This window comes from Lipophrys pholis, assembly GCF_963383615.2.
Source record: "Lipophrys pholis genome assembly, chromosome: 6".
NCBI classification, from domain to species: Eukaryota; Metazoa; Chordata; class Actinopteri; order Blenniiformes; family Blenniidae; genus Lipophrys; species Lipophrys pholis.
The window spans coordinates 5,982,331-5,998,517 of NC_137629.1; the positions used below are offsets into that span (position 1 = coordinate 5,982,331).

Consider the following 16,187-nt stretch of genomic DNA (forward strand, 5'->3'; position numbering starts at 1 on the left):
ATATCACTAACAATTCTAGACTTCTGCCTGTAATTCATACCTGACCCTGCAAAGTCTTTCCTTCATCCACCATGTAAACATCTTCTACGTCTTTTATTTAAACACTGACAGACAGACACATGCACTCACAATAATTTTTACAGTCAATTTAGAGTCATCAGTTAGCGTAGATTGTATTTTTTTTCTACTGTGGGAGGAGCCGTAGTACCCAGAGAAATTGCATGTACAGACATGTAGAGCACAGAAAGGTCCCCACACTCAACCTGGGCTTGAACCGAAGTCAGTTTTTCTATGGGGTGAGTGTTCAGCACCCACCAGGTAATCTTCACAAATCTATTGCAATCAGCTGGCAAATTTAGGAGGTACTTTTTGGAGTAAATGAGTTTGCACAGAGGTTTATCAGCGTAGCTCCTTGATTTTCATTCCTGAATACATGCCTGCATATAATGTTTAACAAGCAGTACGGAAAGCAGGATGCGTCTCCAGGTCCAAATCATAATAGTGATTGCAATGACATCAGTTATAGCTATGCAACACTCAGCCTTACTCCAAGGTCAATCCAAGGTTCTATCTAATTACAAATGATAGTAAATTGTAATGTTCTATTATTGCAGTGGACATTTCTAATTCGTGATGAACTGAGTGTAGCACTCACCATAGGAGTTAAGAAAAAAACGTCCATGATTAGCAGCTAGTCATACACCTTTATCTCACATTGTTCATTAATTGTTAACAGGATGAGTGGTGATGTAGTGGTTGAAATCTAAATCACTGCTGATGTGACTGTGTGTCTCTGTTAGCCATGTTATGGACTGGCCACCTGTTACGGGTGCACAACTCTGCCAATCTGGGCCAGGAGGGACTCCAGTTCTCGATCTGATGACGGAAGATAGATGGACATTCAGTCGAGCTGATATTAACAATAAATAAATAAATCACTCAACATGAATATTAATACTGAAACAATGTTAACTTTGAAAAATACATTTGCCATACCCCTGCAGGTAGCTTTAGCTTTTGTGGCTAAATGTTGGGAAGAATGCATTGCAAGATGTAGGAGACTCATTTTTCCTTTATCTGTAGTTTTGGTACAGCTAGATGCCATTAATACCTCTGTCTGATGGGAAAAAAGGTCTTGTGCCATTGTCCTGTGTGTTTGGAAAGCAATCAGACACAGCAAGACTTAAATACCTCTACTATTGCCTGTAATTTCTTTGGACTGTGTATTGGTGGGACTGGTTTGGTTAAGAACCGATAGTTGCTTTGTGTTGGAGTGTGAATGTCATGGTAAGTCAGTCAAAAGAAGAGTTGGGTGGGTCATTGCCTTCTAAAGTGTGATTCTCCTGTCTAGTTCAGGCTGGAAATATTTTGGCTAAAAGTAGTTATTTAAGTCATCGCTGCAAATGCTACCTGGTGCCATACTTATAATTTCAGTGAAGCTGCCATCCCATGTTTTATTTTTAACCTGTGCTGACCACAAAATAACTGACTGCGTGGTGGCCTTGTTTTCTAACTATTGTTTTCATTGTGGGTCAGTCGATGTGTGAAACTCAAAAGCATGTGTGCAAGCACTGAAAATGATTGTCTGTATGTCTCCGTCAATCCATATGGTTCAGCAGCACATCAATTCTGAACTTGTTTCTGCATTAATGTTGACCTTCTGGTCCAGAGTTCATTCTTCTGGTTTATGTCTCTCTTCTTCTGTCTGTTTAAGAATCACTTGATCGTCTGTAGATTGATGCATTGGCATTTCAATGTAAACTTTCTGTTATGTTTAAACTTGTCTGAATGTTTGACCTCCCAAGTTTGATGCCACATAGGACTTACTGTCAGAGGCAGGTAGTAGCATATAGCTTAAGATCCAAAGACATATTTTCCTTGGAATTCATGGTACTTAGTTTTGTGCCACTGCAGACAGACAAACAATAGTAACTATAGCCTCTTAAGAGTCAAGATGAAAGTTGTTGAATGCACAACTGTCATTTTACACCATTGCTCATGTTTTAAAACCACAGTTTTTTAAGTGGGTTGTGATTTATTTTTTTCCTCGTCTGTCTGTTTGTTCTTTTTTTTTTTGCGTACACGTTGATATATGTGTGTTGTGTTGTGTTGTGTTGTGTTGTGTTGTGTTGTGTTGTGTTGTGTTGTGTTGTGTTGTACTTCCACCCAGACTGTGAGTCTTGGAGTGTCCAAGTGCAGTCTGTATGAGGTCAATGGCTGCTGTGATAATGCTTAACTGATGCCAGCTGTCAATAGTCATTCACCAGGAGAAAAGTGCTCCGCCTGTTCAGTAAATTACACAGTGCGACGTGAGCTGTGAGGTTCAAAACAACCTGACCCCACTGTTGTTGTGAGAAACAATAGAACAATGACTGCAATCAGCTTTTCCAGCAACCATCTGTGTCATGCTGCTGACTACAAAACACCTTTCCATTACTCCAGGGCCGCAGCTATTAGCTCACCATGCCATCAACTCCACAGTGAGATGGAGAGGTTATTGTAATGGGACATTAGATTGCCTCTGACCCTTCCTTATCCAATGTTTAGTTTTGCTGACCTTGACATAGCTGGGCTTTTAAAATTATATATCTTGAGGGGGATCTTTTTTTTTATTTTTTACGATGGCTTGTTTTTTACAGATCAACACATTTGTGAGGTTTCGTCACTCATTAGTGTCTTCTAAATATGTTTTGTGTCTGTCTAAGTCCTTCTCACTTTTCCTTGACTCCGCTCTTCTCACGGTTTCTGCAAGCATGCCAGGGAGCAGTACGAAAAACTGTCCACCATGCACAAGAACATGCAGAAACTCTACGAGAGCATCAGCAGCTACTTTGCTTTTGACCCCCAGTTGGTCAGCGTGGAAGATTTCTTCGGTGAACTGGCCAACTTCCGCATCCTCTTCCTGGTAAGTGTAAAGACTTGCAGTTTGTGTGCATGCACATGAACAGTCTCATGCTATCCGTCCTTCAGAGTCGACACACACACAGAGTGACTAGCAGGAACCACCACCCACTCACGCACATGCTTTTGCACAAACTTGCCCACATTGGGTGTCAATTAATTGAGAACAGAGTTTGTGTGCTACACATGCACACATTTTCTTTAGACTTTGAACAGGTCCCGACAGATGGTGACAACTTGTGCGAAAATCACAGTGTTATACTTCCGTAGATGAAGCTGGGTGTTAAAAGGACACGCCAATTATGTAGAACTGTATTTCCATAAAGTTGAGGGTCTCACGGTGACGGACCAAAAACTGAAACGTCAAATAAAAGCTGTGGAGGCTGAAATGCCCTGGATTGTATTCCAGAGTATCAGTCCAGCTTTGAAAGCAAACAGCTTCTCAACCTTTCATGTCTTTTTAAATGCTTACATCTTTCAGCACTTCCGAGTTCAAAAATCTTGTTTGAACTTAAAAAGTCCTCTTCATTTTTTATTTGTTATCCCCAAAGACACCGCAGTGACATCACCTGGGTTAGTTTCACAGACGTGACAGATCTCAAAGCAGACAAGAAACAACTTTACCTTAGAAGAGAACAACAAAGGAAGAAGCATTTCCTTCTAAACCATCTAGCAGTGCTTCTCAGAGATTCATTTTACTAATTTGAATAATTCAAAAGGTTTGTGGTTCAAGAGATTGTGCCATATTTTCTTGCCACTTTGGTATTGTAGTCTTGAGATTTCCTCGGCTGACCCTGACACGCTTCAGTCTTTCTTCTTCAGGCTTTGTTCACAGCAGAAAATGACTGATGCTCACCTGTTGTGTAATATCCCACCCGTCATTTTTAGTGAATCGTAATGCCATTGTGCCTGACACAGGTCTTCTTTTCCTTTGCCAAAAATATAGCTGTGCTTTGTAAGTTTCCTTTTCCAATTAATTTCAATCGCAGTTTGTAAGGTGGTTTTTGTTGTTGATTGTTTTATTTATAATTTTGATCTGGCCAACATTCTGTGCACCATAGGTAAAGCAAAGTGAACACTACATCAGGCTATATTTAACTTAGCCTTAGTTTTAAAACATTATTATTTGCAAATGTATTCAGACTTTTCATTTAACACATTTTATGTGAACACGGAGCTGAAGAAATGTGAGAATTATGATATACTGGTGAGTTGGAGGAATAGAAACATTCCTAACAACATGCTATGTGTTTTACATGCAAATTTAAAACAGTGCCAAATACTAAAACCTGCACAATTTGACATGGCTTTTTGTAAGGAGTAGACACGGGAACTATTTCCTCCTCACTGTACTGCTTAAAAACTTCTAGTACTGAATTGGGAGCTGAAAGAAAAAGTTATAAAACAGATTAGAATATATTATTCACAAGAAGGAATGCTAAGAAAAGGAAAGTGTGCATGTCTTACAGATAAAAGAGGCTTGGGCAAGCTTCTTAACCCATTAAATAAAGTTTTATTAGCTTGTGTGTGTGTGTGTGTGTGTGTGTGTGTGTGTGTGTGTGTGTGTGTGTGTGTGTGTGTGTGTGTGTGTGTGTGTGTGTGTGTGTGTGTGTGTGTGTGTGTGTGTGTGCGTGTGCGGGTGCTGTCACTGCAGGACACTCTACATGGTGTTGAATTTTGTTAACGGTAATGAATCTCGGGAATACCTTGGCTGAGATTTGACTGAGACATGAAGTTGATGAAATTGCATTTTACTTTACACCTGAGTCTGAAATGGTGTCTGTGTGACTTGGAAAAGGTTTCTCTCAAATATGTAAGATGTGCTAAATTTGGGATTATGGGGCACTTTCACTCTACAAAAACGATGTATTCCTAAAATGTTTTCCCTGTGATAAATCAACACTGCACAACTTCCTATACAGATTGTGTACCATTTACATTTTTGACAAAGCAAATACATTATAGTTTTTACAGGTAAGGTATGGTTCACTTATGGAGTTAATATAAAACATGAAATTGGTATGAAATAAAAAATTTAAGATATCCATATATCTTGCTGTCGTGAAAATGGGCAAAAATAGAAGTTTCAATAATTGGAAAAAAAAAAAAAACATCACATCAGCTCAACAGGCAGAGAAAGAGAGACTTTTCTTTCCCCTGTTAGTCTGTCAAACATTCGTCTTTGCTTTTCTGCTCGCGATAGTCGATCTTTCTCTCTTGGCACCGCCCCAAAAGCTCCCAGTGTCAGGATGATGACATGGTGTCCAGACGGCATACTCTCAGTCTTCACAATCCATTAACGTGAATTGCAAGGTCCCCTTGTCTGAATCCTTCCCCTCTGTTTACCCTGATCCCCATGTGAAACCAACATTTCATTCCCACTGATCAAAGTGCAGCAGCACTCAACACAACGCTCTCTCAAGAATCCCAGTGTAGCAAGTCTCCAGAAGAGAAATCCACCCAAGAAAATAAATTATTCTCTCAAGCAAATAGCTGCGTATGAATTTTTTATTTCTGATTAAACTTCCCTGCCATGGTTAAAAAGAGGGTGGTGAATGAGATGGAGGCGTGGGGGAGGCGTGTAGAGTCTGGTTTTTAAGTTAATATATTCACATAAAAACAATCCTTTAATCACTATATTCTTCAGATATTATTTATAGTTTTTGGCTCTTCAGCTCTGCTGACAGAAAGGCTAATCCCATCAGCTAGCAGAGCACAAGGAATCAATGCTTGTTTTCACTTGCATGTTGTTTTCATTTTCTTACCCTGTGAAAACGACTGGGCTATCTCTTTTAGTGCTCAACGAAAGCATATTTTTGTTTAGTTTTTTTTTTCTTTCTCTCTTTTTTAATCTCTGTGAATGAATTTAGGAAGGATGTCTACTATTTATTTGTCTTTAGAAAAAGTCGACCTACATCAATCGTTCATTTGTTCCAAATAGCAAATCAAATGAACGATTATTTGCTGATGACTGCTCATCAGCAAATAATTTAACTGAGTTTAACTTCTTGTTACGCCTGTTTGTGCCTCAGACTTTTATTTCAGTATTGAGACGTTGAGCTGTCTGACGCAGACAAAACATCTCTGCGAACTTCCGTCTGCGTTGCGTTGCCTTGTGTAATGCATTCACAGCACAAAGCATCCCCGGTATTAAAGAATCCCATTGCAATACAGTCTCCCTAAATTGCTTTTACTAAAAAGCTAAGGCTTAATGCACCCGACCGACATAAGGCATTTGAGTAAACGCATTGACAGACAGTCCTCACAGAACTGAATGTAACTGATAAGAGAATCCATTAACTCTATTTTCCTTCTGTTTCATTCTCTTTCTCTCCCTCACACCCAACCCATTCTCTTTTTTTTCCTCTCCTCTCCTCCCAATGAAATATTATTTGATTTCACTACATGGAGTCAGTTTTCCAAGAGTCCAACAATTTGTTAATTTAATGCCACTCGCTGCCATATTCTGAAATAGAGTATGAGTGAAATGCAATCGTAGGGTCTGTGTATGTAATCCTGACCAGGAGCATGGGGGTGAGGATTTTTTCATTAATGAGTTATCAAAGCAGAGCAGATGGGCTGGGATGAGCTAACAGTCTTCCCTGTTAATTGAGTGACTTTCTAATAAGACCAAAAGACCCAGACTGGGATCGCAAAGTAGCAAGATCGAGCATCTAAGAGATTAGAATGACGATTTGCGTGTGTCTGTGTGTGGGTGCACCCATCTACTTCTGAGCCCATGTGGTATCTCTAAAGCTTCCTAATTCCCTTACAATATGAGAGTTTATTGTACGCATGCTGGCGATGCTGAATCTTTTTGTTGTTTGTCTCCCCCCCGGCTGGGCCACTCCCTCCATCGTCATGCTGATTCACTGTCAGTGTCTTTCCTCGCACCAGTGTGACACAGTCATTAAATTAATTTCACCAGATTTTGGAGGTCACCTATCAATATGGGAATACATGTATACCACAGAGCAGAAGTCTCGCAATCTGTAACCTATAACTTCTTGGAGCCATTTCCCTCCACACCCCAGCAAACCGTCTAACAGATGGCTAATAAACACATTTGCTGCTCAAAGCCCAGGCGTTGCAGTGTTTGTAAAATTCAAATGAGATATAGCAGTGACACTCTCTGTGTGAGATCGGCGGTGCAACTGAGCAGTTGGAAATACTTATTGCTCCCTCATTGGACTGGCACACTTGTATGCATGGGAGGGGAGCCATGCTGTGGGAGATGTATTGTGTTGTGCAGGGTCAAGGAAGAACAGCAAACACGTTTCATGAATTATTGAAAGAACAGACCTGGAAAGGGAAATTTCTGCCTGGCCCTTGTTGGTCGAGAGGACCTGTGGGTTACACAGCATTCAGTTTTTCACCTCGCTATAGACACAGGAGTGGTTATAATCTCCTCCTCAGACGCACCAGAGGCCACAAGTGTGACAGGCGCTTACTTCATCTCATGGCCGCTGTGCGCCTGAAAGTGAGAATGGTAGTCTTGTTGACAATCCTGAAAACCATTAAAGGGCTATAATGCAAAACCACACATAATTCAAATGTTTTGACTTTATATTTATACATCTGCTGATCTGTATGGCAAGCAAAACATCTCCTGTAGCACATATTCCTCCTCAGTCTCCGGGGCAGCAAAGCCACTCGTAAACATGACATCTAGATGTATACATTTATTTATATTTAATGAGGTGTTATATAGTGACCTTACATAATCAAAAGTTAGACATTTTATGATAACATTTTAAGTTTTATGTATTCTTTTTTTCTTTATTTATCTTATTACATAAAAAAAGATCCTCCCTTGCTGCATTACAATAATTAAGAACAAAACTCCTTTTTTTTGTTTCTGGATCCTAATATTTCTTAGGCTTTCAACAAAATTATGTGTCAAAGCAAATCATAAACAATAATTACAAAAGTAGTTATTACCATCTTTTGAGAATTATGCTCTTTATACACTTAAGAGAGTCCATGAATGAGGGTCAAAAAAAAAAAAAAATAGAAAAGATTCTTTGTAAACTATAGTGAGATAAACCGGACCCTGTGCTTAGATGCTAAAAATGCATATTTTAAAATAAAAGTTTTTTTTTGTATGGCTGAATAGAAAGACACCAAAATTCATTTGATAGCTTCAATGCAATATTTTTGTTGTCCTGGGCTGCTCCTGCTTAATGATGCCACGGACCAAAGAGATTAATGTACCATGTTCCCATGTGCGTGTGTAGACATGTGCATCTACTGTTTACCACAAATCAAAGTTATTGAAAATGGTTTTCATTTGGAATAAATAATTAATCCTTTGTGCCACTGTAATTATAGTGATGGGCTTCACTAAGGAAGATATGATGAAATATGAAGGCCAAAAGTGATGTGTTTCCACAGTAACCTAAAATCCTTTCATAATTATTCTACCTTGATCTTATGTAGATGAGAGCACACAGGACACTGTGAAGCCTGGGTTGTTTTGTTTTTTTGTCTGGATTCATACAGAATAACTGAGCTGAACACATCTCATTGAGGTTTAAATGAAGGTTTCTGCACTAAACACATCTTTCAAAAACAAATCCCATGAGGATAGTCTTCCCCTCGGATGTCGCTTGTACAATTTACAGAGTTGCCGAGAAAATGAGACCTGATACAATCAGTTTTCGCCAGTGGCAAAATAGTGGCCTCCAAAGAGAATGGCAAAGGGATAAATAGGAGTGAACAGTGAACACATATTGGGTGCTATGGTAATTAATTAGTGGTGCTGTTTGATTCGAGCAATGTAATTATGGTGCATAATCATGTTTACAGTCAGAATTAGTTGTTTGTTTAAAATAAGTTTTGCCAACAGGATTTTATTTGTAATCTGCATAATTCATCTTTCAACTTATGCTGTGGATGTTGAGCAATACTCACTATTTACTTCAATAAACTGAATCCTGTCTGTGGATGGGGAGAGAACCCGCCACACTGCAAATGTGCATTGCTCAAACACAAAGTGAACCTTTTCATTGCTGAATGAATGGCAGAACGTTCATTAATGATTCAAAACAGCAGCAAACTACTTGCAATTAATAGCCTTTATAGTGTGACTCTGTATTATTCTCACAAGCCTGATGAGGTGAAGTTTGGCATAATTTGATTTTATTGTTGAACATGTCATATTGTGATAATATGCATGACACAGAAAGCCACTCTTTTATTTTTCTTTTTATTATTCTAACTCATGACTTCTTGATTTTTTTGATTATTACTCCACATCTCTCTCTCTCTCTCTCTCTCTCTCTCTCTCTCTCTCTCTGCCCTTGTCATCCAACAAGGAGACAGTGACAATGAGGGCTTGTGTCCTTGGACGTGGAGAAAAGCTCTGCTATTGACTGGCATGATGAGCTGCTCTTTCCTCATTCCTTCTCCTCAATCCCCATAATCCCTCTGTCTTAGCTGCCAACACGACACACACATCAGGACCACAGGGGCATTGGATGGGGGGCCTACTGTCGCCACTTATTATATCAGTGCACAGTCAGGGCCATGCCTTCACTTACTGCCACACACACACATATATGCATACACAAGGCAGGGGGGACACCACAGACAGGCGGGAGCATAAAAATGTCCATTGCCTCCGGCCTGGATCCACGCAGTCATCGACACGTTTGCACGTGCAGCGCGACCTCTCACACACACTATATAAGCTCACACCTTTGAGGGGTCCCACATTTTGTTGTCGCCGAAGGTCACAGAGATGCTTCTTCCTCTCTGCTGGCACAAGAGCAAATGGACACATTTCTAAAGGCTGAATGCATACTGTTGATTACCTCGCTTTCTCTTACCCCGTCCTGACATTCCAGCTGGTCACGAAGGAGATGGAGTACAATATCTATTTTTCTCTCTTTAGCAACCGGCACATAGTTGCTGTACTTTTCTTCCCTCATTAAATGGCTACTGGAAAATATACCAACCTGGTTCATATATACAGTCCTCCAGTGTTTTGTTTGTTTATGTATAAACAGCTACATAGATGTATTATTGACAATCAACTATCCGGGTTATTGCAAACAAGTAAAACAGTTGAGTCAGAGGAATAGGATTGAAAAAAGAAAAAAAAGAACTCACATACAGGAGGAATGATGAGATGTTTATTCCAGCAGCTTATCTTTCAGAACCACTGCTGACATGCTGATGCTGCCATACACCATACAGTAGGGAAAATGCAGAGAGAATGGTGGTAGTAAAAGCCATATTTTGATTTTTATCTGTGTGTGCGTGTGCCTCATCAGGAAGCAGTGAAGGAGAACCACAAGAAGAAGGAGATGGAGGAGAAGATCAAGAGAGCTAAGCTGGCTAAGGAAAAAGCAGAACGCGAGAAGCATGAGCGCCAGCAGAAGAAGAAGCAGCTGATTGACATGAACAAAGGTACGCCACTTTCCCCAGTGTCGCCACTAAGACGAAAACCGGGAGGCAGGTGGGGAGTTTGGAGGACAAGAACAGATGGGAAAGGGGGGGTTTCGTGGAATGTTGCTTCACACAGACGTGAACTCAGAGGAAAGAGGATAATGTTTGGGAGGAGTAGGAGTCACCTGTGAGGAAATCTTACATTTACTTCTATGGCTTCCAAACAACAGAGGTTATTATTTTTTGTCACGTGTATAGTAGCTTCTTCACTATTTGTCTCCAATTACAATGAAATTCTCTCCCACCGATGACACTTTTTAAAAGAATGTTCATATTTTCATAATTTCCCATTATTGTTGGGATTTCACAGTAAAAACAAAACAGGTTGCGGTGATTATCACAGCAAGGTTCTGAAAGATGGATGATAAAGTGTGTTATTGTTGAATCGTAAATGAACTTAGTGACCACTGACAGTTTTGCTGTGCGAAGCAGCAATTTATGCAAATGATGTCTATATTGACAGTGCATCATTATTTAACATTATGGACGTGTATCTTTATACGGTCACATATTATATTAAGTTATTTTTTGTAATAGTACAGTAACATTGAACAATGCTGACTGACAGAGTACTAACAAGGATGAAGATAAACCACATAACATGCTTAAAAGAGCTTTATCAATGTTGAAAATATGCTCTTTAGTTCTTTCCTGGTGCCCCACCAAAGACTCTCTTACAAAATAAAGCCAAGCACATCAACATACATAAGCAACAGCTTTCACTGGCCAGTTTTCCAAGTCTACTCTGGATTAAGTAACTGGTTGTGATTTTCCTTGACATGGAAAGGTTTAACTTTGACAACCACGAATGTTGAATGTTGAAGAGGTGTACATGAAAGCTATTCCTAGTCCTTATACTCATGAAGCCTTTTACCCTTGCTTACAGTAATGAGTGTACTTCACCGGCATGCCGCCACAATCTTTACAGTCCCCGTTCTGTTCTTTGTTGTTCTGAACTCACTGTACGCTTGTATTTGAAAGAACTCCATCACGCTAAACATGGGAAAAGCTCTGATTCTACAAATGAATTAAAAAAAATTTAAAAATTTGAGAAGCACAGATACATAGATACTTATCAAGATATTCAACCGGGATTCATTTTACACCAGTTATTGTATTAAAATAATGTAGTCATGAGTGAATCCATCGGCTTAGCTTTGGACTTTTTTAAAGTTAGGACACACAAAATGTAGATCACACGTAAACATAGGCGTGTTTCTCAGTGAATGATATTTCCAATATGTTGTGTGTGTGTGTGTGTGTGTGTGTGTGTGTGTGTGTGTGTGTGTGTGTGTGTGTGTGTGTGTGTGTGTGTGTGTGTGTGTGTGTGTGTGTGTGTGTGTGTGTGTGTGTGTGTGTGTGTGTGTGTGTGTGTGTGTGTGTGTGTGTCAGCAACGTGAAAGCAACAACAGCTGTAAGGCAACTTTCAGGCGGCATGTTATATTTATTGTAGTGAACCAGATGAACTGCTCTGTCGTCCCACAGTAATACCAGTATGGCACGTATTGATCAGTGTAAGTTTCAGTTGTGCACACAAGAAAAAGTATTGCCACAGAGCTGGATGCTTGCATCTAGTTATGCCAATGACATTGAGAAGAAATTTTCAGGCCTGGGGGGTTTGGTTTGTGTGGTCCTTTGTCTTTTCTTTTTTTTTTTGACAAAGAGACTGGGAATTTCACAATTCACCAGCTTCTAAATGTCAGAGCCAGCCAAGGACCTCTCTGTGGCTCAGCCACATTGGGAAATGTGACAAGACAGTCTTCAGTGTGCCACAAACTCTCCAAGATAATTGATGCATGCTGCAGTTTTTCTTTTCTTTTTTTTTCTGAGCAGTGACCCCACTGAAAGCTTCACTTTTAATAATCCAACATGGCTGAGCTGAAGGAGGCTGTCTACCCCTCACTCTCATTCTGGCTAACCAGATAGAGAAGGATAGAGGAGTAGGTATGATATTAAATATTTCTGCCAGAGCAGATTTTGATCTCCGTTTCTGAATGCCATAATATGACTTGTATGAATTAAACATAAGGATGACATGGGCAACGATGCCTGCAGCCTTGGAGATAGTAGGATTGTCCTCCGCAGCAACACCGAGCTCGTCGAACTGTCACAGTGACACTGACCTTGGAAGTTATGAAATGCACACTTTTTAATGTGAGATGTAGTTAGCCCAGGTTGTTTCTTTTTTCTGTCAAGGTTATATACAGTGGGGCAAAAAAGGATTTGGCAGCCACTGATTGTGCAAGCTGTCCCACTTCAAACGATGAGAGAAGTCTGTCATTTTCATCATAGGTACATTTCAACTATGACAGAATGTGAAAAAAAAAATCCAGGAAATCACATTGTATGATTTTTAAAGACTTTTTTTGTATAACGGTGAAGAAAATAAGTATTTTGTCAAAAGTTTAACCCGGTACTGTGTAATGCAACCATATTTGGCAACGACAGAGGTCAAATGTTTTTGGCCCATTCTTCCATGCAGAACTTCTCTAAAGCTGTGATGTTTTGGGGGCCGTCGCTGGGCAATACAGACTTTCAACTCCCTCCACAGATTTTCTATTGGGTTGAGGTCTGGAGACTGGCTAGGCCACTCCAGGACCTTGAATTGCTTTTTACGGAGCGACTCCTCCGTTGCCCGGGTGGTGTGTTTAGGATCATTGCCATGCTGGAAGATCCAGCCATGTTTCATCTTCAATGCTCTCACTGATAGAAGGAGGTTTTTGGCCAAAATCTCACGATACATGGCCCCATTCATCCTTTCCTTAATACAGATAAGTCATCCTGTCCCCTTCGCAGAAAAGCAGCCCCAAAGCATGATGTTTCCACCCCCATGCTTCACAGTGGGTAGGGTATTCTTGGGATGCAACTCAGCATTCTTCCCCCTCCAAACACGGCGAGTGGTGTTAATACCAAAAAGTTTTGGTCTCATCTGACCACATGACATTCTCCCAATCATCCTCTGGATCATCCAGATGATTACTGGCAAACTTTAGACAAGCCTGGACATGTGCTGGCTTAAGCAGGGGGACCTTTTACGCGCTACAGGATTTTAATTCCCGATAACGTAATGTGTTACTAAAGCCGCGGTTCCACTGCACTTTCTGACGTCACAGGGCGGGACGGGTTTTGGCGTGGTCTGACTGAAAAAGTTGTGGATGGTATGGAAAGAAACCGCGACCACCAGCTACAATTTTATGCCACCCCTCTGTTGAGGTACCTAGCACCGGGGAACAGGCCTGTGACGAGGAGTGACAACACAGCCGTCTGCTGATTGGTAGTGACGATTGACTTGCCCACAATATTTAAATATTTCATCAGCCGTAAACCTTCCCGTTGTTGTTTACATGCACTTTACGCTCACGGCTTGTTTTGTTAACTGGGTTTATTGAAACGTCGGCGCGCGACACAACATCGCAGTGTTTCAACGAGGCGCAGACGCTCCTCTCAGTAACAGGAGGAGGAGATTCAGCAGGAGCTGGACGCTGCTGTTTACAATAAGAAAGTTTGTGCTGTGTCACAGAGAACGGCTTGGATGGCCGCAGAGTTGTGGCTGGGTAAAGCCGGCCGCTTCCATTTTCTTCGCTTGACGTTGTGAACGACCCCAAGTCGTTCACAACCCCGCTTACATTTTAACCGTACTTTCTGTGGTGGGACCCTGTGACAGAGTTGGGCCTGGGTGCCTGGCTCTCTTCAGGTCATTGACCATTCCCCCCCTTGTAGTTTTAGGCTGATTCCTCACCGTTTTCAAGATCATTTGTACCCTACAAGGTGAGATCTTGCATGGAGCCCCAGGTCGAGGGAGATTGTCAGTGCTCTTGTATTTCTTCAATTTTCTAATAATAGCTCCAACAGTTGATCTGTTCTCACCAAGCTGCCTGCCTATTGTAGATTGGCTCATCCCAGTCTTGTGCAGGTGTACAATTTTGTCCCTGGTGTCCTTAGACAGCTCTCTGGTCTTGGCCATGGTGGAGGTCGGAGTCTGACTGTTTGAAGGTGTGGACAGATGTCTTTTATACAGCTAACGAGTTCAAACAGGTGCCATTAATACAAGTAACGAGTGGAGGATAGAAGAGCTTCTTAAAGAAGAAATAACAGGTCTGTGAGAGACGGAATTCTTGCCAAATACATATTTTACGCAAGAATTTCCTAATTAATTCTTTAAAAATCATTCAATGTGATTTTCTGGATTTTTTTTATTCACATTCTGTCTCTTACAGTTGAAGTGTACCTATGATGAAAATGACAGACCTCTCATCTTTTTAGTGGGACAACTTGCACAATCTATGGCTGCCAAATACTTTTTTGCCTCACTGTACCTGCATTGACACACCATTTTCATCAAACCTTGAATATTTTTCTTTTTAGTGTACTCAATAATATACAGGGCAGTCAAACGCAGAGCTCTTCAGATGGATCCTGTGAATGAGAACCTGATCATGAGCCATGAGCAGGTTGGGGGTTACATCAGCTTGGTGGTTCGGGCTTGTGTTTCCTCTCAGTTTCTCTTTAAGCTGTTTGGTTGGAACACATATCGCAGGATACTCAGTGTTTTCTTGTTGCATCTTTCTTCTCTGTGCCTCCACTCCTCTCCAGTTGACAGCCTTGGCTTGAGAGTCTTGGCTCCTCTCGCCAATTCTGTTCAAAAATTCTACATGTGCTTGAGATATTTGAAGGGCTTGGTTATTTGAGGAGACTTTTCACATCAATATTTCACACCGCTTCAGTCATGTTTTCTGTGAAGGTTGGGGAAAGTGAGGTAGTCGACAGCACAAAGACGCTTGTTTAATTCCTTTTTGCCATTAATTAATCATGGCCAAACATTTTCTACATTAATTTTACATTGTGAAAGGTTGAAAGGCTAATTGAAACACTGCAACGATAGTTTGTTGATCCAGTTCTTGTCTTTATTGTTTTGTTTTTACAAGTTATTTTGCTTTCAGATAGATAGATAGATAGATAGATAAATAGATAGATAGATAGATAGATAGATAGATAGATAGATAGATAGATAGATAGATAGATAGATAGATAGATAGATAGATAGATAGATAGATAGATAGATAGATAGATAGATAGATAGATAGATAGATAGATAGATAGATATGTATTTTTATGCTGCTTAAGCTGTTAGCATTAGCAGATGGAGTAAACATATGGTCTTTGTTCCATCATAATTATTTACAGGTCAGCTTCTTATCTATTTTATGGATTTGCAGATTTTGTCATCGTATTACTTAAAAGACTATTAGATGGACCATACTATTTTATTTAATGCAATTTCAAGAGGCTATTTTGGAGAAAGGATAGATTTTATGTCATTTCACAAATTGAAACCTAATCCTCTTTGCTTGCAAATGATTAACAATAAAATGCATTTTTAATGAGAGTTTAATTCATTTAGCTTTTGCCAGAATGGCAGCAGGGGGGGTGGGGGCAGAAAAATGCTTTTCGGAAACTGATAGAAATAAAACGTCCCAGTTGATAAAATTTGAGCGTTCTCCCTCTGACATGCAGGCTCCTTTAACAGGCATGATTGATATATGAGACAAGTGCAGCGCCGAACACGTTTACTTGGTGAAATATTAGAAATTTTAATGTAGGAAATTGCTTATGAAATCATTACCCAGTCACCCCATTTGTTTTAATTTGCTCTAAGTAGATTTCCATATTCTCTTCAACTGACCAGATGTTCAAAATTTACTAAATCACTTTACTTCACTCGAAATAACTGTTGAACAGTGTAGAATAAATCCAAACTAATGTTTCTGTCTGAAACAAGGAACGATCGTACAACACAGTGGGATATTTTTTATTGCAGCATATGAAACAGTGTC

General features: G+C 40.2%; 1 protein-coding gene across 3 annotated transcripts in view; it reads left to right on the top strand.

Annotated features, from left to right (window-relative positions):
• The window catches only part of diaph2 (diaphanous-related formin 2), a 391,029-nt gene that overhangs the window by 318,449 nt on the left and 56,393 nt on the right, over positions 1–16,187 (top strand). For all 3 annotated transcript variants that reach the window (XM_080465403.1, XM_080465404.1, XM_080465405.1), the window contains 2 exons: positions 2,741–2,905; positions 10,179–10,314. In XM_080465403.1, coding sequence (XP_080321529.1) covers positions 2,741–2,905; positions 10,179–10,314 — 301 coding nt within the window. The remainder of the gene's footprint in view (positions 1–2,740; positions 2,906–10,178; positions 10,315–16,187) is intronic.